Source organism: Mustelus asterias, chromosome 5, assembly GCF_964213995.1.
Source record: "Mustelus asterias chromosome 5, sMusAst1.hap1.1, whole genome shotgun sequence".
NCBI classification, from domain to species: Eukaryota; Metazoa; Chordata; class Chondrichthyes; order Carcharhiniformes; family Triakidae; genus Mustelus; species Mustelus asterias.
Window position 1 is genome coordinate 30,668,698 of NC_135805.1, and position 21,877 is coordinate 30,690,574.

At 44.0% G+C, this 21,877-nt stretch overlaps 1 protein-coding gene across 3 annotated transcripts in view; it reads left to right on the forward strand.

The window, feature by feature from the left end:
* The window catches only part of wasf1 (WASP family member 1), a 128,027-nt gene that overhangs the window by 82,596 nt on the left and 23,554 nt on the right, over positions 1-21,877 (forward strand). For all 3 annotated transcript variants that reach the window (XM_078212335.1, XM_078212336.1, XM_078212337.1), the window contains exon 4: positions 7,715-7,868. In XM_078212335.1, coding sequence (XP_078068461.1) covers positions 7,715-7,868 — 154 coding nt within the window. The remainder of the gene's footprint in view (positions 1-7,714; positions 7,869-21,877) is intronic.

Genomic DNA, 21,877 nt, shown 5'->3' on the forward strand with positions numbered 1-21,877 from the left:
GAAAGGTTGAACAAGCTTGGATTGTTTTCCATTGGAGCGTCAGAGGATGAAGGGGGACCTGATAGAGGTTTACAAGATTATGACAGACTGGGATAGAGTAGATAGTCAGTCTTTTTCCCAGGGTTGAAGGGTCAATTACTCGGGGGCATAGGTTGAAAGTGAGAAGGGGACAGTTTAAAGGAGATGTAACGGGCAAATACACAAAGGGTGGTGAACGCCTGGAATGTGCTGCCGGAGGAGGTGGTGGAAGCCTGCTCCACCATTCTATTAGATCATGGCTGATCTTTTCGTGGATTCAGCTCCACTTACCTGCCCACTCACCCCTAATTCCTTTACTGTTCAAAAATTTATCTATCCTTGCCTTAAAAACATTCAATGAGGTAGACTCAACTGTTTCACTGGGCAGGGAATTCCACAGATTCACAACCCTTTCTGTGAAGAAGTTCCTCCATAACTCGGTTCTAAATCTGCTCCCCCTTATTTTGGGGGCATGCCCTCTTGTTCTAGTTTCACCTGCCAGTGGGAACAACTTCCCTGCCTCTGTCGTATCTATTCCCTTCATAATATGTTTCTATAAGATCTCCCCTGATTCTTCTGAATTCCAATGAGTATAGCCCCAATCTACTCAGCCTCTCTTCATAAACCAACCCCCTCGACTCCAGAATCAACCTAGTGAATCTCCTCTGCACTCCCTCCCAGTGCCAGTATATCCTTTCTCAAGTAAGGAGACCAAAACTGTACACAGTTACACAGTACTAGTGGTCTCACCAGCACCTTGTATAGCTGCAACATAACCTTTCTGTTTTAAACTCCATCCCTCTAACAATGAAGAATAAAATTCCACTTGTCTTAGTTACCTGCTGCATCTGCAAACCAACTTTGTGATTCATGCACAAGGACACCCAGGTCCCTCTGCACAGCAGCATGCTGCAATTCTTTACCATTTAAATAATAGTCCATTTTGCTGTTGTTCCTACCAAAATGGATGACCTCACATTTACCAACATTGTACTCCATCTGCCAGACCCTTGCCCACTCACTTAGACTATATATATCCCTTTGCAGACTTTCAGCGTCTTCTGCACATTTTGCTCTGCCACTCATCTTAGTGTCATCTGTGAATTTTAACACACTGCACTTGGTCCCCAACTCCAAATCATCTATGTAAATTGTAAACAATTGCGGTCCCAACACTGATCCCTGAGGCACACCACTAGTCACTGATCACCAACCAGAAAAGCACCCATTTACCCCCACTCTTTGCTTTCTGTTAGTTAACTAGTTCTCTATCCATGCTAATAGATTACCCGTAACGCCATGCACCTTTATCTTATGCAGCAGCCTTTGGTGCGGCACCTTGTCAAATGCCTTCTGGAAATACAGATACACCACATCCATGGGTTCCCCATTGTCCACTGCACATGTAATGTTCTCAAAGAATTCCACCAAATTAGACAAACATGACCTGCCCTTCATGAACCCATGCCCCGTCTTACCAATGGGACAATTTATATTGTCGACACGGTGGCAGAATGGTTAGCACTGCTGCCTCACAGCGCCAGGGACCCAGGTTCGATTCCGGCCTCGGGTCACCGTCTGTGTGGAGTTTGCACGTTCTCCCGATATCAGCGTGGGTTTCCTCCGAGTGCTCCGGTTTCCTCCCACAGTTCAAAGATGTGCGGGATAGGTTGATTGACCATGCTAAATTGACCCTAGTGTCAGGGGGATTAGCAGGGTAAATATGTGGGGTTACGGGGTTAGGGCCTGAGTGGGATTGTTATCGGTACAGACTCGATGGGCTGAATGGCCTCCTTCTGTACTGTGGGATTCTATGATATCCAGATGTGTCTCTCTTTCTTCCTGTTGATAGATTCAAGCATTTCCCCACTACAGAAGTTAAGCTAACCAGTCTATAGTTACCCGCCTTTGTCTACCTCCTTTTTTAAACAGTGGCATCACATTTGCTGTTTTTCAATCTGCGGGAACCACTCCAGAGACCAGTGAATTTTGGTAAATTGCCACGAGTGCATTTGCTATTTCTCCCGCCATCTCTTTTAGTCCCCTGGGATGCATTCCATCAGGACCAGGAGACTTGTCTACCTTTAGCCCCATTAGTTTGCCCAACACCTCTTTCGTAATAGTTTCTCAGTCCTCACCTGCCATAGCCGCCTTGTCATCAATTTTTGGCATGTTATTTGTGAATTCCGCTGTGAAGACTGACACAAAATACCTGTTCAATGCCTCAGCCATTTCCTCATTTCCAATTATTACATCCCCCTTCTCATCCTCTAAAGGACCAATGTTTACTTTAGCCGTTCTTTTTTTGTTTTATATATTTGTAGAAAGTTTTGTGATCTTGTGCTATCTCGAGCCTCAATGTTTAACCGAGTTGGTCCAGTTTTTGGTTTGTTTTCACTTGATTTTCTCGTGGCGCTGCACCTCAGGGCTAGGAGTCAATTAGAAATGACCCACAAAATGTACAATTTTAAAATCTGCATTTGTATAGCACCCTGGAGGCAGTTAACTGACCCAAGGCACTCCGCAAGAGTCCAAACCAACCAAATGTAATAGACACATGAGATGTTGGGTACAGGTGATCAAAAGCTCGGTTAAAATCCCAACCACAGCATTGTCCACTGTCTCCTGCTCGGTTTTGTATGTGGGGTCAAGGCAGTTGAATCTTCTGTCTGCACTTGCTGTTTTGAGACACCTTCCTGAGTAAGGGGAAAAATTGTCTGGTGATATTTTTCGGCGTCTAAAGGCTCGTAGAGTTAGTTTTCTGTCTGTTCGCTGCTTCAAGATGCTATTTTACTTGTGATATACGATCATACAAATTAGGAATAGGCCACTTGATCTCTCGAACCTGTTCTGCCATTTAATGTGATCATGGCTAATCTAATTTAACCTCAACTTCACATTCCTGTGTCAATAACCCTTCATTTCCTTACTTAAAATCATAATCCTCCAGTTCAGGAAGAGGCCATTCGGCCCAATGAGTCTGCACCGACCACAATCCCACCCAGGCCCTATCCCCATAACCCCACCTATTTACCCTGACACTAAGGGGCAATTTAGCCTGGCCAATCAACCTAACCCGCACATCTTTGGACTGTGGGAGGAAACCCATGCAGACACGGGGAGAATATGCAAACTCCACACAGACAGTGACCCAAGCTGGGTATAGAACCCAGGTCCCTGGCGCTGTGATGCAGCAAGGCTAACCACTGTGCCACCATGCTGCCCTATCTATCCATCTACCTACCTCTGCCTTAAATATATTCAAAGACTGTGCCTCAACCACATTTGAGGAAGAGAATTCCAAAGTTTCACAACCAGAGGAAAATCCTAAGGCTTTTTATACATATAACTTACTGGAACTTACTGGATTTTTATGAAGATGTGACTAGTGCGGTTGACGGAGGGGAACTGGTAGATGTGGTGGTTTTGGATTTCCAAAAAGCATTCGATAAGGTGCCTCTCAAAAGGTTGCTGCAGAAGACTGGGTCACACGGAGTTGGGGGTAGGGTGTTGGCGTGGATTGGGGATTGGCTATCCAACAGGAAGCAGAGAGTTGGAATAAATGGGTGCTTTTCTGGTTGGCAGATGGTGACTAGTGGCGTGCCGCAGGGCTCGGTACTGGGGCCTCAACTGTTTACTATTTACATAGATGATCTGGAGGAGGGGACTGAGTGTAGGGTAACAAAGTTTGCTGACGACACGAAGATAAGTGAGAAAGTGAATTGCGTGGAGGAAGCAGAAGGTCTGCAGAGAGATTTGAATAGGCTGAATGAGTGGGCGAGGATCTGGCAGATGGAGTATAACGTTGGTAAATGCGAGGTTATTCACTTTGGAAGAAATAATAGCAAATTGGATTATTATTTGAATGGAAAAAAAATTACAACATGCTACTGTGCAAAGGGACCTGGGGGTCCTTGTGCATGAGTCGCAAAAACTCAGTCTGCAAGTACAACAGGTGATCAAGAAGGCAAATGGGATGTTGGCATTTATCGCGAGGGGAATAGAATATGAAAGCAGAGAAGTCTTGTTGCATCTGTACAAGGCATTGGTGAGGCCGCAGCTGGAATACTGTGTGCAGTTTTGGTCCCCTTGCGAAAGGTTATATTGCCTTGGAGGGAGTGCAGAGAAGGTTCACCAGGTTGATACCAGAGATGAGGGGTGTAGATTATGAGGAGAGACTGAGCAGATTAGGTTTGTACTCGTTGGAGTTTAGAAGGCTGAGGGGTGATCTTATAGAGGCATATAAGATAATGAAGGGGCTGGATAGGGTAGAAGTGGAGAGATCCTTTCCACTTAGAAAGGAAACCAGAACTAGAGGGCACAGCCTCAAAATAAAGGGGAGTCAGTTTAGGACAGAGTTGAGGAGGAACTTCTTCTCTGAGGGTGGTGAATCTCTGGAATTCTCTGCCCACTGAAGTGGTGGAGGCTATCTCGTTGAATATGTTTAAGTCACAGATAGATGGATTTCTGATCGATAAGGGAATTAAGGGTTATGGGGAGCAGGCGGGTAAGTGGAACTGATTCACTTCAGATCAGCCATGATCTTATTGAATGGAGGGGCAGGCTCGAGGGGCTAGATGGCCTACTCCTATTTCTTATGTTCTTATATAAGAGCGAGAGGGTTGGCCCACTCAAGGATAGGGGAGGGAATCTATGCGTGGAGCCAGAGAATATTGGCGAGGTATTACATGAGTACTTTGCATCAGTATTCACCAAAGAGAAGGACTTGGTGGATGATGAGTCTGGGGAAGGGTGTGTAGATAGTTTGGGTCCTGTTGAGATCAAAAAGGGGGAAGTATTGGGGTTCTTGAGAAACATTAAGGTAGATCCAGGGCTTGATGGGATATAGTGCAGAATATTGAGACAGGCAAGGGAGGAAATTGCTGGGGCCTTGAGAGAAATCTTTGTATCCTCACTGGCTGCAGGGGAAATCCCAGGAGATTGGAGAATAGCCAATGTTCCTTTGTTTAAGAAGGTTGGCAAGGATAATCCAGGTAATTACAGGCCGGTGAGCCTTGCATCAGTGGTAGGAAAATTATTGGAGAGGATTCTTCGAGACAGGATTTACTGTCACTTAGAAATAATTGGATGTATTAGCGAGAGGCAACATGGTTTAGTGAAGGAGAGGTCGTGTCTCACTGACTTGATCAAGTTTTTCGAGGAAGTGATGAAGATGATTGAGGGTAGCGCAGTGAATGTTGTGTACATGGATTTCAGTAAGGCCTTTGATACAATCCCTCATGGCAGATTGGTACAGAAGGTGAAGTTGCATGGGATCAGAGGTGAACTGGCAAGGTGGTCATAGAAGACAGAGGGTAGCAATGGAAGGGTGCATTTCTGAATGGAGGGCTGTGACAAGTGGCATTCCTCGGGGATCAGTGCTGGGACCTTTGCTGTTTGTAATATATATAAATGATTTGGAGGAAGATGTAACTGGTTTAATTGGTAAATTTGCGGACGACACAAAGGTTGGTGGAATTGCGGATAGCGATGAGGACCGTCAGAGGATACAGCAGGATATAGATCAGTTGGAGACTTGGGTGGAGAGATGGCAGATGGAGTTTAATCTGGACAAATGTGAGATAATGCAATTTTGGAAGGTCTAATACAGTAAATGGCAGAACCCTCGAGAGTATTGATAGGCAAAGGGATCTGGGTGTACAGGTACACAGATCACTGAAAGTGGCAATGCAGGTGGAGAAGGTAGTCAAGGAGGCATACGGCATGCTTGCCTTCATTGGCCAGGGCATTGAGTTTAAAAATTGGCAAGTTATGTTGCAGCTTTATAGAACCTTAGGCCGCACTTAGAATATAGTGTTCAATTCTGTTCGCCACACTACCAGAAGGATGTGGAGGCTTTGGAGGGGGTACAGAAAAGATTTACCAAGATGTTGTCTGGTATGGAGGGCATTAGCTATGAGGAGAGGTTGGAGAAACTTAGTTTGTTCTCACTGGAGTGTCAGAGGTTGAGGGGCGACCTGATAGAAGTCTACAAGATTATGAAGGGCATGGACAGAGTGGATAGTCGGAAGCTTTTTCCCACGGTGGAAGATTTGATTACTAGGGGGCATAGGTTTAAGGTGGTGAGGGGCAATGTTTAAAGGAGATGTATGAGGCAAGTTTTTTAGAGGGTGGTGGGTGCCTGGAACTTGCTGCTGGGGGAGGTAGTGGAAGCAGATATGGTCGTGGTTTTTTAAGGGGCGTCTTGACAAATACATGAATAAGATGGGACAGAGGGATATGGTCCCTGGAAGGGTAAGGGGTTTTAGTTTAGTCGGGCAGCATGGTTGGTGCAGGCTTGGAGGGCCGAAGGGCCTGTTCCTGTGCTGTAATTGTCTTTGTTCTTTGAAACATTTCCACATTCATCATGTCAGATCTATATTCCAAACAAGTCGTCTCTTATTCTTAACTCCAACAGATACAAGCCTAGCCTATCCACTATTTCCTCATAAAGTAAACTTGCCCATTCCAGCCATTAATCTAATAATAGCTACTATTTATTCATTAATCTATTAATTTAATTAATGTTCTCTGAACTTCCAACATATTTACATCTTTCCTGAAATGAGACCAATTCTGCATACAGTACTCCAGATGTGGTCTCACCAATGTCCTGTATAACAGAAGCATAATCTCCCCCTCTCGCATTCAATTCCCCTTGCAATAAACGATAGCATTCTATTAGCTTTGCTAATTACTTGCTGCACCGGCATACCAACCTTTTGAGACTCTTGCAGTAGGGCACCCAGATCCCTCTGCACCTTGGAGGTGTGTAATCTCTCAATAAATCTCTGTCTAACGAATTTATCCATTGTTCAACTTGCATTAATAGTAATGCTGAATCTTCAGATCATCATGGACTCTTATTACCCATTATTTTGGAATGAGTGAGTGACTTGGAGGGGAACTTCCAGCTGGTGGCGTTTCCAGATATCCACTGCCCTTGTCCTTCAAGATGGTAGCCGTCATGGGCTTGAAATGTATTGCGTCAGGCTCCTCGGTGAGTCCCTGAGTGCCAATCTAGCAGGCTGCTTTGTCTTGGATGGTGTCAAGCTTCTTAAGTGTTGTTGGAGCTGCACTCATCCAGGCAAGTGGAGGATATTCCATCACACTCCTGACTTGTGCCTTGCAGATGCTGGACAAGCTTTGGGGAGTCAGGAGGTGAATTAGTCACCACAACATTTCTAGCATCTAACCTGCTTTTGTAGCCACAGTATTTATATAACTAGTACAATTCAGTTTCTGGTCAATGGTAACTCCCAGGATATTGATAGTGGGGAATTCAGTGATGGTAATGTCAAGGGAAGATGGCTGGATTGGTCATTGCCTGGCATAATGTTACTTGCTGCTTATCAGCCCAAAATTGAATATTGTCCAGGTCTTGCTGCATTTGAGCATGGACTGCTTCAGTATCTGAGTCGTCACAAATGGTGCTGTACATTATGCAGTCATCAGCGATTAACCCCACTTATCACCCTATAATGTAAGGAAGGTGAATGATCAAGCAGCTGACAATGGTTGGGCCTAAAACAGTACCCTGAGGAACTCCTGCAGTGATGCCCTGGAGCTGTGATGAGTGATATTAATAGCAATATTACTCTGCTTCTGTGAGCATAAAATACAATTGGTGTAAAATTCATTGAAGACACTCATGCAGAGGTTTTAAGCTGGCTTAAACATTTGTTTTCTTTTTCAGTCTCCCTTCAAGATATAACTATGAGGAAAGCCTTTCGAAGCTCCACAGTACAAGATCAGCAACTGTTTGACCGCAAATCATTGCCCATTCCATTGCTGGAAACATACAGCACATGTGAGAAACCTCCACCTCTTAACATCCTTTCTGCATACAGGTTAGAAAAACTTTTGGATCTTTGAAGAACTGTTTATTTTTATAGTATTGTCATTAACCTTCTGCCATCGAGTCAGGAATGAGCAGGATCTCAAACCTCAAAGGCAAAAGCACAAGAAATGCGAGATGAGTCTTTCTTACTGAGATTTTGTTTTTCAGTGGAACGTATTTTTGTTGAACGTTTTGAATTGTTCCTTTTTAAATGCTTACCACAATTCATTTACCACCATACCTTTTAGTTTTACCTAATTAATCTTCGCAAGTTCCCTCTTCACCTCTAGGAACTGAAGTTTCAGATTGGTCAGAGTATGTCACTTTCAAATTTAACGTGGAATTCAATGATACTGTGATCACTATTTCCCTGTGAATATTTTACTATGAGATTATCAATTAAGCCTATCCCATTACACAATACTACATGTAAGAAAGCTTTATCCCTGGTCAGTTTCACGAAGTATTACTTCAGGAAACTGTCAAGAAAATATTCCACAAACTCTTCTACTCTGCTTCTGGAGAATTCTTGCCGATTTGATTGTCCCAATTTATAAGAAGATTAAAGTTCCCCACAAAGTTATTACATTGTCTTTGTTACAAGCTTAAACGTCCAATAGTACAAGCACTATTAGGAGATCTATAAACTACTCCCACTAGCGTTTTCTGACCCTTGCCATTACAGTTTAGTTAATGGTCTTCTGAGGCCAGATCCCTTCTCACTGATTTCATTAGGTCACCCTTTAATGTAAAGGCTACCTCCTCTTTTCCATTCTGTCTTTCCATAAAATTGTGTACTCTGCAATATTTATTTCTCAATGTTGATCACCTTGCAACCTTGTCTCTGTAATGGTGATTAAATCAAAATCATCTACCTTTATTTGAGCCACTATTTCATCGATCTTATTGCACATACTTTGTGCATTCAGATGACAAACCTTTGATTTAATTTTCTATTTCCTTTTAATAACTGTATTCACCGATGTACAACGTGTGTTTCCCCCCTCATTAGTTTAAAGCTTGTAAACAGAGTTCAGGGAAGCAGACTATCATGATCAGGGCTGGAAAGAGAGAAAAATGAATTTGCTTTTAAAATTTTTTAGTTGCTTTCTCAAACAACCTTTCACAGATGATTGATCAAAGGACTATATAATAGCAGAGGAAAGAATAGAATGAAAGCACTTTGAATTGTTTTTCAAAGCAGCAAGCTAATTGACAGCACTTACTGCTGTTAGCCTGCGTTTTGAATGAAGTCATTGATCTGACGCAGCAGTAAGGGACAGCATTAAAGTAGTCTGACATTTAAGAGAGCCATTTTTCTCATTTGCTTATCTTCACTGAACTTCGGACAGGCAATTCATCCCACTGGGGAAGAAATCACTGAGCAAGTGTGTCCTCCAGGGGATCCATTATAGTCATGTGAGAGTCTTATCATCATCCAGTTCCACACTGCACAAGAACTCTACCACAAGATCAACCTCTGTTCTTTCTCTCCTATTATTTGACAGTAGAGCCTGCAGTGTTGATCTCCCACTGACATCTTGCCTCAGTTAGCACTTCTAGCTTTTAAGTCAGAAGATTCAAAATGTAATTCACAATTGAGTTAATTGAGTGCTAACATTGCTGTATAGTACTGAGTGGTGCTACATTGCCAGATGTGCTAGCTTTTTGATTAAATTGCTTTTTTGCTTTAATGCACTATTCAAATAGGAACAGAGCTCTTCCAGTTCCACAAAAATTGCACAGTATATTACATCACATTTCAGCTATTTATTTCCTTTCTCCCAATACAGATACTTTTAAAGGAGTGTTTTGAGCAATTAATTTTTTTGATAGTTCCTTCTGTGGGATATTTATCCTTAAGGATTGGTTTTGCTAGTTCACATCAGTGTTGCTAAATAAGTAACCCACTGAAAAGAGAGGTTGTGGGCACAGTCCCATTCCCTTATGTTGCTTCTACTGAGCACATCTCTTGATTCGTTTTTGGTTTATCTTTGTCTAGTGTTTCAGAATTCTATTCCAAAAGCTCATCATTATGTGGTGTTCCTTTCCAACATCCTTTTGGAAGTTTATCAAAGATTCAGTTTGAAACATATACAATAGTTTCTAATGGATGGCAAGGTACCCGTGTTACAAATTGTTCTTTTTATGAAGAATGGAAAATCTCTCTTATATTCTCCTGTATTCCCTAAAAGGTTCCAAGAAATGGGTGACTTGGAGCAAGAAGGCATACTTCTAGGAAACCTTTATGGCAGTTTATCCTCACCTATATGGCTTGAATTTAATCTATTGACAGCATATTGTGAATCCCTGTGTAGAAAGGTGTATTTACACTCGTAGATAAAATTTATGTAGATCATAATATGTAAAATTAAATTAATGTTTAAAATGCTCATGCTAACTAGGCGAGAGGTGCAGCTCTCTAAACCTGTTTACTTGTCCGAAGGATCTTCCAGCCAAACTTAAAGGCTGGTTCTTTGGAAATAAAAGTAAATCGAAGTTACAACATAGAAACAAGATATAGTCCAACTCTCCACACAAATAAATATCTGGTATTCCTTTATTCCCTTTTTTTTTCATCCACCTATCAAATTTGAATGTCGACTTAGTTTCTGTCCTAAGCATTAGTCTTGTAAGGGAATTACAAAAAATCATAAAGCTCCGTAGAAGGGTTTATTTTGTTAAATTTAATCTTGTGTCCATGGATTCTATTTCTAGGCCCCTCAACTATTTGGAACAGTCAGATTCTTTCTACACTTTCCCATGATTTTAAACACATCACAAAGATTCATATTCAGGATGTGGGTCTCTGGCAGGGCCAGCCTTTATTGCGAATTCCCCTTAATAAGTGAGCCATTGCCTTGAGTACAACCAACTGGCTTGCTGAGCCAATTCAGGGCGGCACGGTAGCACAGTGGTTAGCACTGCTGCTTCACAGCTCCAGGGTCCCGGGTTCGATTCCCGGCTCGGGTCACTGTCTGTGTGGAGTTTGCACATTCTCCTCGTGTCTGCGTGGGTTTCCTCCGGGTGCTCCGGTTTCCTCCCACAGTCCAAAGATGTGCGGGTTAGGTTGATTGGCCAGGTTAAAAATTGCCCCTTAGAGTCCTGGGATGCGTAGGTTAGAGGGATTAGCGGGTAAATATGTGGGGGTAGGGCCTGGGTGGGATTGTGGTCGGTGCAGACTCGATGGGCCGAATGGCCGCCTCCTGCACTGTAGGGTTTCTATGATTTCTATGATTTCTAACAGTTAAGAGTTAGCCTTGTTGCTATTGGTCTGGAGTCACATTTTGGCTAGACTGGATAAGGATGGCAAATTTCACAGAATTGTTACAGCACAGATGGTGGAATTTGACCCCTTTTGTCTGCACTGGCTCTCCAAGCAAGTATTGTGACTGAATGTCTTTTCCTGTACCCCTGCACATTGCTTCTATTCAAATAATCATCTATGCCCTCTTGAATGCCTCAATTGGATCTGCCTCATTTCCAGGTAGTGCAATCCAGATCTGAACCACGTGTGTGAAAAAGTTTTTTGTCTCACATCACAAATAACTTTTTTCCTTTCCCAAAGGACATTGTGAAAAGAAATAATGCTTTTTACAGCAATCTAGTAGTTTCATGGTTACTGTTATGGATACTAGCTTTTACTCCAGATAATTGGTGCAATCCACCCTTCTGGCACCACACCTTCAGCATGTATTCATTTTCCCGATTTTTCTGTACTTCTCTCTGGGTGGGGAAGTAATGCTGAGCTTGCCATGTATAAAGTCCTGCTCCTAAGCTTGTTTCCAAATTTCCTCTTCCTTTTTAAAGTGGTAGTGGATTAGAAACAAATATTTTTGACTAGTTAGGACCAATTTATTGAAACAAAGCATATGAATGAGAATTTGTTGCTAATGATCAGTTTTATATTTGATCTTATTCCCCAACTGAAAACAAAGACAATGAAAGATTTGTGGATGTGTTGACATGTTATGTATCAGTCAGGATGGTGTGTGGCGTGGGGGGAAACTTGCAGTTGGTGATGTTCTACTACCCTCCTTCTAGGTGATGGAGGTTGCAGATTTGAAAGTTTAATGGTGGTGAGTTGCTGCAGTAGACCTTGCACATGCTACAGATTTCTGCCACTGTGTGTTAGAGGTGCAGGAAGTAAATATTTAAGGTGGTGAATGGAGTGCCAATCAAGCAGGTTGCTTTGTCCTGGATGGTGTTGAGCTACCTGAGTGTTGATGGAGCTGCATTCATCCTGGCAAGGGTCCTGATGAGCCTTGCAGATGATGGACAGATCTTGGGAACACCAGAAGTGAATTACTCGCCACAGAATTCCCAGCCTCTGACCTGCTCTTATAGCTACAATATTTTCATTGCTGGTCCAGTTCAATTTATGGATGTTGATAGTTGGGCGAAGATTCTCTGTTGTCGGGGATAGTCTTGGCCCGGTATGCGAGACATAGATGTTACTTGCCACTTAACAACTCGAGCCTAAATGTTGTCCAGGTCATGTTGCAACTGGACACGGATTGCTTCAGTATCTGAGGAGTTGCAAATAGTGCTGACATTGTGCAACCATCAGTGAGCATCCCTACTTATGACCTTATGATGGAGAGAAGGTCATTGATGAAGCATCTGAAGGTAGTTGGGTCTTGGACCTACCCTGCGGCAGAGATGATAGACCTTCAACCACTGCAACCATCTTCCTTTGCGTCAGGTATGACTCCAACCAGCAAAGGGCTTTCCCCCCTGAGCGCCATCAACTCCAGCTCCTTGATTCCACATTCAGTTAATGTCAAGGGAGCCATTCTCACATCACATCTGGAGTTCTGCTCTTTTGTGTATGTTTGGATCAAGGTTATAATGAGGTCAAGAGCAGAGCAACTTGGTGAAACCAAACTGAGGGCCAATGAGCAGGTCATTGCTGGGGAGGTGTTGCTTGATGGAACTATTGGTAGTACCTTCCATCACTTTGCTGATGCTCCAGAGAAATGGAGATGAACCTTGAAAGGCAACACAATTAATATTCTCTAAAAGGCAACTTGCTCATACAGCTGAAGGTAAAGACAGGAAACCAGCAAAATAGATTCCGATCCTGGGTATCTGATTATGTACTTGAGTACTAAATATGCATTGCATATTCCTTTCTCATTTCCTGGCCCCAATTACTGATACAAGGAAGAGGGCTAGTATAATATTGGAGTTTTGAATAAGGAAGAGGACCATTATAATATTGGAGCATTGAGATTAATTGATAACCAGTGCACAATTTGACTGTCTCAAAGCTGAAACCAGATATTTTTAATGATCCCTTCCTAACCTATTTTTCAGTTATTGATTTCAGGTTGACGTGATTTGAGAAGCTTTTTATATTATTCAATGCCATATTGGTTATTGTACTGGACTGACAGCCAAATTTCACACGGCAAGTTGAGAAATGGCTCACCAATTGATTTCCTGGATTGTTGTAAAAATCTAACTGGTTCATTAATGCCCTTTAAAGAAATAAACCTGTCAGCCTATCTAGTCTACCTTGAATATGATTCTAGCCTCACATATGTAGCTGCCTCTTATGCCCTTGGGGAAACTATGGTAACTTGGGAAACCTTACCAGTATTCTCCACGTCACAACTGAAGTACATCTACGAAGAAAAAAGAATTTTGATCTGATTCAAAATAAATGGTCCTCTTGGTGTATTTCGCTTGTCTTTGATTTAACTTCTTAACCCTGCATTTTCAATCTGATTCTTCCACAAATTGTTTGTTTGGCTTTTGAAATGAACAGTGTGTTGACTGCAAGACTTGAGTGGTGGGTACAGTTTTGGTATCCAGCAATTCTTGACTGGAAACAGCACTGAAAGGTTAGAGGGTAGAAAAATGTTCAAGAAAGTACTAAATAATCTAGATCAGTTTTTGCAAAGTGAGAGTGTACTAGTGGAGAACATGGTACAAACATTAGAAACCACTTCTACAGTTATCTATCTCATTCTGAGAAAATTGGTGATTAGTCCATGAACCATGTGAGCGTACACCATGGGTTACTGAAAGAAGTCGGAGAACCACTTTATACAAGTTTCATTGTTAGACTGGAAGGTATCTAACTTGTCTGATTCTAGCCCAGATATCCAAGTTTTTAATAAGTTTGCTAAGAGAATAAAGCCACAAGATTCTGAGTTTGAACAAAAATAAATTTACAATATCTATATTTTATTCTAACATGCAGGGTTAATATGACAACCATGTGAATTAACAGCAAATTGTGGTTGAACACATCACCCTGTACAAATAGCAAATGTGACTAAGGCAGATCCCACAGATCCAACAGATTTCACAGCAACTCAACCAGATGTCAGTAAATATTGAGTCAACCAATCTTGTTGAAACTCCACTTTTCACAAGGGATTCCAAACATAAATTTCAAAGAGCAAGCCTCTGAATTCACTCAAAGCTGTACCAAGTTAAACTGCCTCAATGACTGCACATCACCCAGGGTTGCAATCTTGTCTTCAGAGACTTTGTTCTCCAGGATTTCCAAGTCTGCACTGCAGCCTCCACTTGTACAATTTCAAATTTTTAATAGGCGGCTGGCTTTACTGGACTGGTACTACATCTGGATTTCAACAATCTCCAATCTTTCCAGCTACACGAAGCTGCACATGACTCCCAAGGCTGCTTCTGGGTCCTAAAGGGCTGTAGATGCTTTGTTGTTGAATACACTTAAGGCTGGGATAGGCAGATTTTCAATTTCTCAGAATTAAGGAATATGGTGAGTGGAGAGGAAAATGAAGCTGCCAATTGTTCATGATAATGAATAGTGGAGCAGGCTCGATGGGCCATATGGTCGTCTCCTGCTGCTATTTTCTATGTTTCTAAAGTCAGCTAACGTCAACACTACCTGGTGCCTGCCAACAGCAAAATATTTTTCGGTATGGCCTTTTCACCTGCTGCAGAATGCTCACTGTGCCCCGCCCACTCGCCACAGCAAGCACACATAAATTGGAACCCTAGAACCTCTCCACCCATCTACATGACGATGGAACCTTCCCAGGCTCCCTATGCTTTTAAATTAATTGTAGTTCTAACTCTCAAAATAAAGTAACTCTCTGCACTGCATTTATTTGCAAGGATTATGGACACCATGGGTGGGATTTTCTGACCGAGCTCATCCCTAGACCAGAAATTCCCACCCAAGGTCAACGGACCTTTGCATGGTATGCCCCCGCCCTATCCAATTCTCCAGCTAAGTAAGCGCACGTGCTATTTTATGACTCTATCTTTCTAATCCTAAATCAGCAAGGGTCTGACCTTGCTGCGTTAGTTGCATTTCTACAGTTGAACTCTACTCTTTGCAGGACATGTACAGAAAGTGAACTACACTTAAAGAATGAGGAACATTAGACAATGTTTGGGTGTTTTTTGTACAAATATCTCGCTGTTCAGGCTGTATATTGGCACCAGGTGAATTGCTTATTTGTAGAGCCAGTGTGCAGACAATGGGTCAAATGGCCGCCTCCTGTCCTGTAATGATTCTGTGACCGTGGAAACAAATTCCGATGTGCTAAAAATGCGAGATCTGTGGAATGCAGTATTGTCTTGTTAGAATTGCATTTAAGCCACTAGATGGCAGAAAGTGACCAAGGAAGCAGTTGACTCCACAATTGCATAAGTTTGTTTGTGCTGAGCAGGTGGCCCAACCAGGAAGCCAGGTTTTCACTGACATTTGCTCTTATCTTTTACATCAACTTTATAATTTTCTTTGGCCATCTTGGTTTGGGAAAGATATTGTCTCTCCATTTATTTAAATTTTATGGTACATTGGTCCAAGATGGTTTTTTCCCCCCAGTAAAGTTTTCTCCCTCAATTTTCTTTGAGTTCCTCCCCTTCTTATTGGATACAGTTCTGCAGATACTGACCAACCTCGAGTACCTTGGTCAAATAATCATCTAGGAATTAGGTCATCCCTCTCTCTAGCAAGTATACCATTTTGGATACTATTGGGGGAGATGGGCTATCAGGGAATACCAGCAGCAGCAGCCAAAGCAGTGGTACCACGGCTGGCTCTGTTAAGCAGGGAGGGACAAAGAGGACTAGAGCAATACTTATAGGGGACTCTATAGTTAGGGGTACAGATAGGCGTTTCTGTGGACATGAAAGAGACTCCAGGATGGTATGTTGCCTCCCTGGTGCCAGGGACCAGGATATCTCTGAACGGACAGAAAACATTCTGAAGGGAGAGGGTGAGCAGCCAGAGGTCGTGGTACATATTGGTACTAACGACATAGGCAGGAAGAGTGATGAGGTCCTGCAGCAGCAGTTTAGGGAGTTCGGTAGAAAGTTTAAAAAGCAGGGCTTCTCGGGTTGTAATCTCAGGATTACTCCCTGTGCCACGTGCTAGTGAGGCTAGGAATAGGCAGATAGTGCAGCTCAACACATGGCTAAACAGCTAGTGTAGGAGGGAGGGTTTCAGATATCTGGACCATTGGGGTCTCTTGCGGGGCAGATTGGACCTGTACAAGAAGGACGGGTTGCATCTAAACTGGAGGGGCACAGATATTCTGGCCGGGAGGTTTGCTAGTGTCACACGGGAGGATTTAAACTAGTTTGGCAGGGGGGTGGGACCCAAAGCAAAGGTGAATTAGCTGAAGGGGAATGAGAGAGCAGGGCCAGTAAGACTCGGAGAAACAGCAGGCAGGGTGGGATTGCAAATCAGAGAGGGTCTGGTGGACTGAAGTGCATTTGTTTCAATGCGAGAAGTGTAACAGTTAAGGCAGATGAACTTGGAGCTTGGATTAGTACTAGAAACTATGATGTAGTTACCATTGCAGAGACTTGGTTAAAGGAAGGACAGGATTGGCAGCTTAACATTCCAGGATAGAGATGTTTCAGGCGTGCTAGAGGGGGATGTAAAAGTGGTGGGGGAGTTGCACTACTGGTTAAGGAGAATATCACAGCTGTACTCCAGAAGGACACCTCAGAGGGCTCATACAGTGAGGCAATGTGGGTAGAGCTCAGGAATAGGAGATTGAGGAACAGATGTGTAGGCAGATTTTGGCAAGGTGTAAAAGTAACAGGGTTGTTATGTTGGGAGATTTTAATTTCCCCTATATTGACTGGGACTCACTTCGTGCTAGGGGCGTGGATGGTGCAGAGTTTGTAAGGAGCATCCAGGAAGGCTTCCTGAAACACTATGTAGATAGTCCAACTAGGGAAGGGGCCATACTGGACCTGGTATTGGGGAATGAGCCCGGCCAGGTGGTCGATGTTTCAGTAGGGGAGCAGTTCGGGAACAGTGACCACAATTCAGTAAGCTTTAAGGTACTGATGGATAAAGATAAGTATAGTCCTCAAGTTAAGGTGCTAAATTGGGGGAAGGCTAATTACAACAATATTAGGCAGGAACTGAAGAATGTAGATTGGGGGCAGATGTTTGAGGGCAAATCAATATCTGATAAGTGGGAGGCTTCCAAGTGTAAGTTGATAGGGATTCAGGACTGGCACATTCCTGTAAGGATGAAGGATAAGTATGGCAAGTTTTGGGAACCTTGGATAACGAGAGATATTGTGAGCCTAGTCAAAGAGAAAAAGGAAGCATTTGTCAAAGCTAGGAGGCTGGGAACACACGAAGCAAGTGTGGAATACAAGGAAAGTAGGAAGAAACTTAAGCGAGGAGTAAGAAGAGCTGAAAGGGGTCATGAAAAAGCATTGGCCAGCAGGATTAAGGAAAATCCTATGGCTTTTTACACACATATAAAGAGCGAGAGGGTAGCCAGGGAGAGGATTGGCCCACTCAAGGACAAGGGAGGGAATCTATGTGTGGAATCAGAGGAAATGGGCGAGGTATTAAATGAGTACTTTCCGTCAGTATTCACCAAAGAAAGACTTGGTGGATGATGAGTCTGGGAAAGGATGTGTAGATAGCTTGAGTCATGTTGAGATCAAAAAGGAGGTGGTATTGGGGTTCTTGAGAAACATCAAGGTAGACAAGTCTCCAGGGCCTGATGGGATATTCCCCAGAATACTGAGAGAGGCAAGAGAGGAAATTGCTGGGGCCTTGAGAGAAATCTTTGTATTCTCACTGGCTACAGGGGAGGCCACAGTAAGAAGTCTCTCAACACCAGGTTAAAGTGCAACAGGTTTATTTGGTAGCAAAAGCCACTAGCTTTCGGAGCGCTGCTCCTTCGTCAGGTGAGTGGGAGTTCTGTTCACAAACAGGGCATATAAAGACACAAACTCAATTTACAAAATAATGATTGGAATGCGAATCTTTACAGGTAATCAAGTCTTAAAGGTACAGACAATGTGAATGGAGAGAGCGTTAAGCACAGGTTAAAGAGATGTGTATTGTCTCCAGACAGGACAGTTAGTGAGATTTTGCAAGTCCAGGCAAGTGTGGGGGTTACAGATAGTGTGACATGAACCCAAGATCCCGATCGAGGCCGTCCTCATGTGTGCGGAACTTGGCTATCAGTCTCTGCTCACGACTCTGCTCAGTCGTGTGTCGTGAAGGCCGCCTTGGAGAACGCTTACCCGAAGATCAGAAGCCGAATGCCCGTGACCGCTGAAGTGTTCCCCAACAGGAAGAGAACACTCTTGCCTGGTGATTGTCGAGTGGTGTTCCTTCAGCCGTTGTCTTAGCGTCTTCATGGTCTCCCCAATGTACCATGCCTCGGGACATCCTTTCCTGCAGCGTATCAGGTAGACAATGTTGGCCGAGTTGCAAGAGTATGTACCGTGTACCTGGTGGATGGTGTTCTCACGTGAGATGATGGCATCTGTGTCGATGATCCGGCACGTCTTGCAGAGGTTGCTGTGGCAGGGTTGTGTGGTGTCGTGGTCACTATTCTCCTGAAGGCTGGGTAGTTTGCTGCAGACAATGGTCTGTTTGAGGTTGTGCGGTTGTTTGAAGGCAAGAAATGGGGGTGTGAGGATGGCCTTGGCGAGATATTCGTCTTCATCAATGACATGTTAAAGGCTCCGGAAAAAATGTTGTAGCTTCTCCGCTCCGGGGAAGTACTGGACTATGACAAGCCCTCCGTATACACAGGATCTGCTCGGATGAGGAGGATCGCAACAGACACCTCCAGACGCTGAAAGATGCCCGCATAAAAACAGGATATGGCGCTCGACTCATCGATCGACAGTTCCGACGCGCCATGGCGAAAAACCGCACCGACCTCCTCAGAAGACGGACACGGTGGACAGCGTACCCTTCGTCGTCCAGTACTTCCCCGGAGCGGAGAAGCTACGACATCTTCTCCGGAGTCTTCAACATGTCATTGATGAAGACGAACATCTCGCCAAGGCCATCCCCACACCCCCACTTCTTGCCTTCAAACAACCGGACAACTTCAAACAGACCATTGTCCGCAGCAAACTACCCAGCCTTCAGGAGAACAGTGACCACGACACCACACAACCCTGCCACAGCAACCTCTGCAAGATGAACCGTATCATCGACACGGATGCCATCATCTCACGTGAGAACACCATCCACCAGGTACACGCTACATACTCTTGCAACTCGGCCAATGTTGTCTACCTGATACACTGCAGGAAAGAATGTCCCGAGGCATGGTACATTGGGGAGACCATGCAGACGCTAAGACAACGGATGAATGAACACCGCTCGACAATCACCAGGCAAGAGTGTTCTCTTCCTGTTGGGGAACACTTCAGCGGTCACGGGCATTCGGCCTCTGATCTTCGGGTAAGCGTTCTCCAAGGCGGTCTTCACGACACGACAGCGCAGAGTCGCTGAGCAGAGACTGATAGCCAAGTTCCGCACACATGAGGACGGCCTCACCTGGGATCTTGGGTTCATGTCACACTATCTGTAACCCCCACGACTTGCCTGGACTTGCAAACTCTCACTAACTGTCCTGGCTGGAGACAATACACATCTCTATGAGAAGGATGGTCTACACCTTAATCAGAAGGGGACCAATATCCTGGGGGGTAAATTTGCTAAGGCCATGCAGGGAGGTTTAAACTGATTCGGGGGGGGGGGAGGGATCCTGAGTAGTGGGGCTGAAAGTGAGGGATGCATGGATGGGGACTGCAATGCACGGCATTGCAGAGGTGGGGTGGAGCAGGGTTTGAAATGTGTATACTTCAATGCCAGGAGTATTCGCAATAAAGTGGGTGAACTTGCAGCGTGGATCAGTACCTGGGACTTCGATGTTGTGGCTATTTCAGAGACATGGATAGAGCAGGGGCAGGAATGGATGCTGCAGGTCCCGGGGTTCAAATGTTTTAGTCGAAGTAGGGAAGGAGGTAGAAGAGGGGGAGGGGTAGCATTATTGGTCAGAGATTGTATCACAGTGTCAGAGAGGAGGTTTGATGAGGACTTATCTGTTGAGGTAGTATGGGCGGAGATTAGAAATAGGAGAGGAGAGGTCACCCTGTTGGGAGTCTTTTATAGACCTCCTAAAAGTTCTAGAGAGGTTGAGGAAAGGATTGCGGAGTCAATCCTGCTTAGGAGTGAAAGTAATAGGGCAATTGTTATGGGGGATTTTAACTTGACTAATATTGACTGGAATTGTTATAGCTCTAGCTCGTTAGAGGGGTCAGTTTTTGTTCAAAGCGTGCAGGAAGGTTTTTTGACTCAGTATGTAGACAGGCCAACTAGAGGTGAGGCTATATTGGATCTGGTGCTGGGAAATGAGCCAGACCAGGTGCTAGACTTGGAAGTTGGTGTGCATTTTGGTGATAGTGACCACAATTCGGTTACGTTCACCTTAATGATGGAAAGGGATAGGCATGAACCTCGGGCCAGTGGTTTTAGCTGGGGGAAGGGTAATTATGAGGCTATTAGGAGAGAATTAGGAAACATAGGTTGGACTAGGAGATTACAGGGACTGGGAACGTCCGACATGTGGAGTTTTTTCAAGGAGCAGCTACTGCGAGTCTGTGATAGGTATGTCCCTGTCAGGCAAGGAGGAATTGGTAGGGCTAGGGAACCGTGGTGCACCAAAAAAGTTTCTTTGTTGGTTAAAAAGAAAAAGGAGGCTTATGTTCGGATGAGACGTGAGCACTCGGGTAGTGCACTAGAAAGCTTTAGATTGGCTAAGAGGGAGTTGAAGAGCGAGCTTAGAAGGGCTAAAAGGGGACATGAGAAGACTTTGGCGGATAGGGTTAAAGAGAATCCTAAGGCGTTCTATAGGTATGTCAAGAACAGAAGGTTGGTTAGGGCAAGTTTAGGGCCAGTTATAGATGGCAGAGGGAAGTTATGTGTGGAACCGGAGGAGATTGGTGAAGCATTGAACCAATATTTCTCTTCGGTGTTCACGCAAGGGGACATGAATATAGCTGAGGAGGACACTGGGTTGCAAGGGAGTAGAATAGACAGTATTACAGTTGATAAGGAGGATGTGCAGGATATTCTGGAGGGTCTGAAAATAGATAAATCCCCTGGTCCGGATGGGATTTATCCAAGGATTCTCTGGGAGGCAAGAGAAGTGATTGCAGAGCCTCTGGCTCTGATCTTCAGGTCGTCGTTGGCCTCTGGTATAGTACCAGAAGATTGGAGGTTAGCGAATGTTGTCCCATTGTTTAAGAAGGGGAACAGAGACTTCCCCGGGAATTATAGACCGGTGAGTCTCACTTCTGTTGTCGGCAAGATGTTGGAAAAAATTATAAGGGATAGGATTTATAGTTATTTGGAGAGTAATGAATTGATAGGTGATAGTCAGCATGGTTTTGTGGCAGGTAGGTCGTGCCTTACTAACCTTATTGAGTTTTTTGAGAAAGTGACCAAGGAGGTGGATGGGGGCAAGGCAGTGGACGTGGTATATATGGATTTTAGTAAGGCGTTTGATAAGGTTCACCATGGTAGGCTTCTGCAGAAAATGCAGATGTATGGGATTGGGGGTGATCTAGGAAATTGGATCAGGAATTGGCTAGCGGATAGGAAACAGAGGGTGGTGGTTGATAGTAAATATTCATCATGGAGTGCGGTTACAAGTGGTGTACCTCAGGGATCTGTTTTGGGGCCACTGCTGTTTGTAATATTTATTAATGATCTGGATGAGG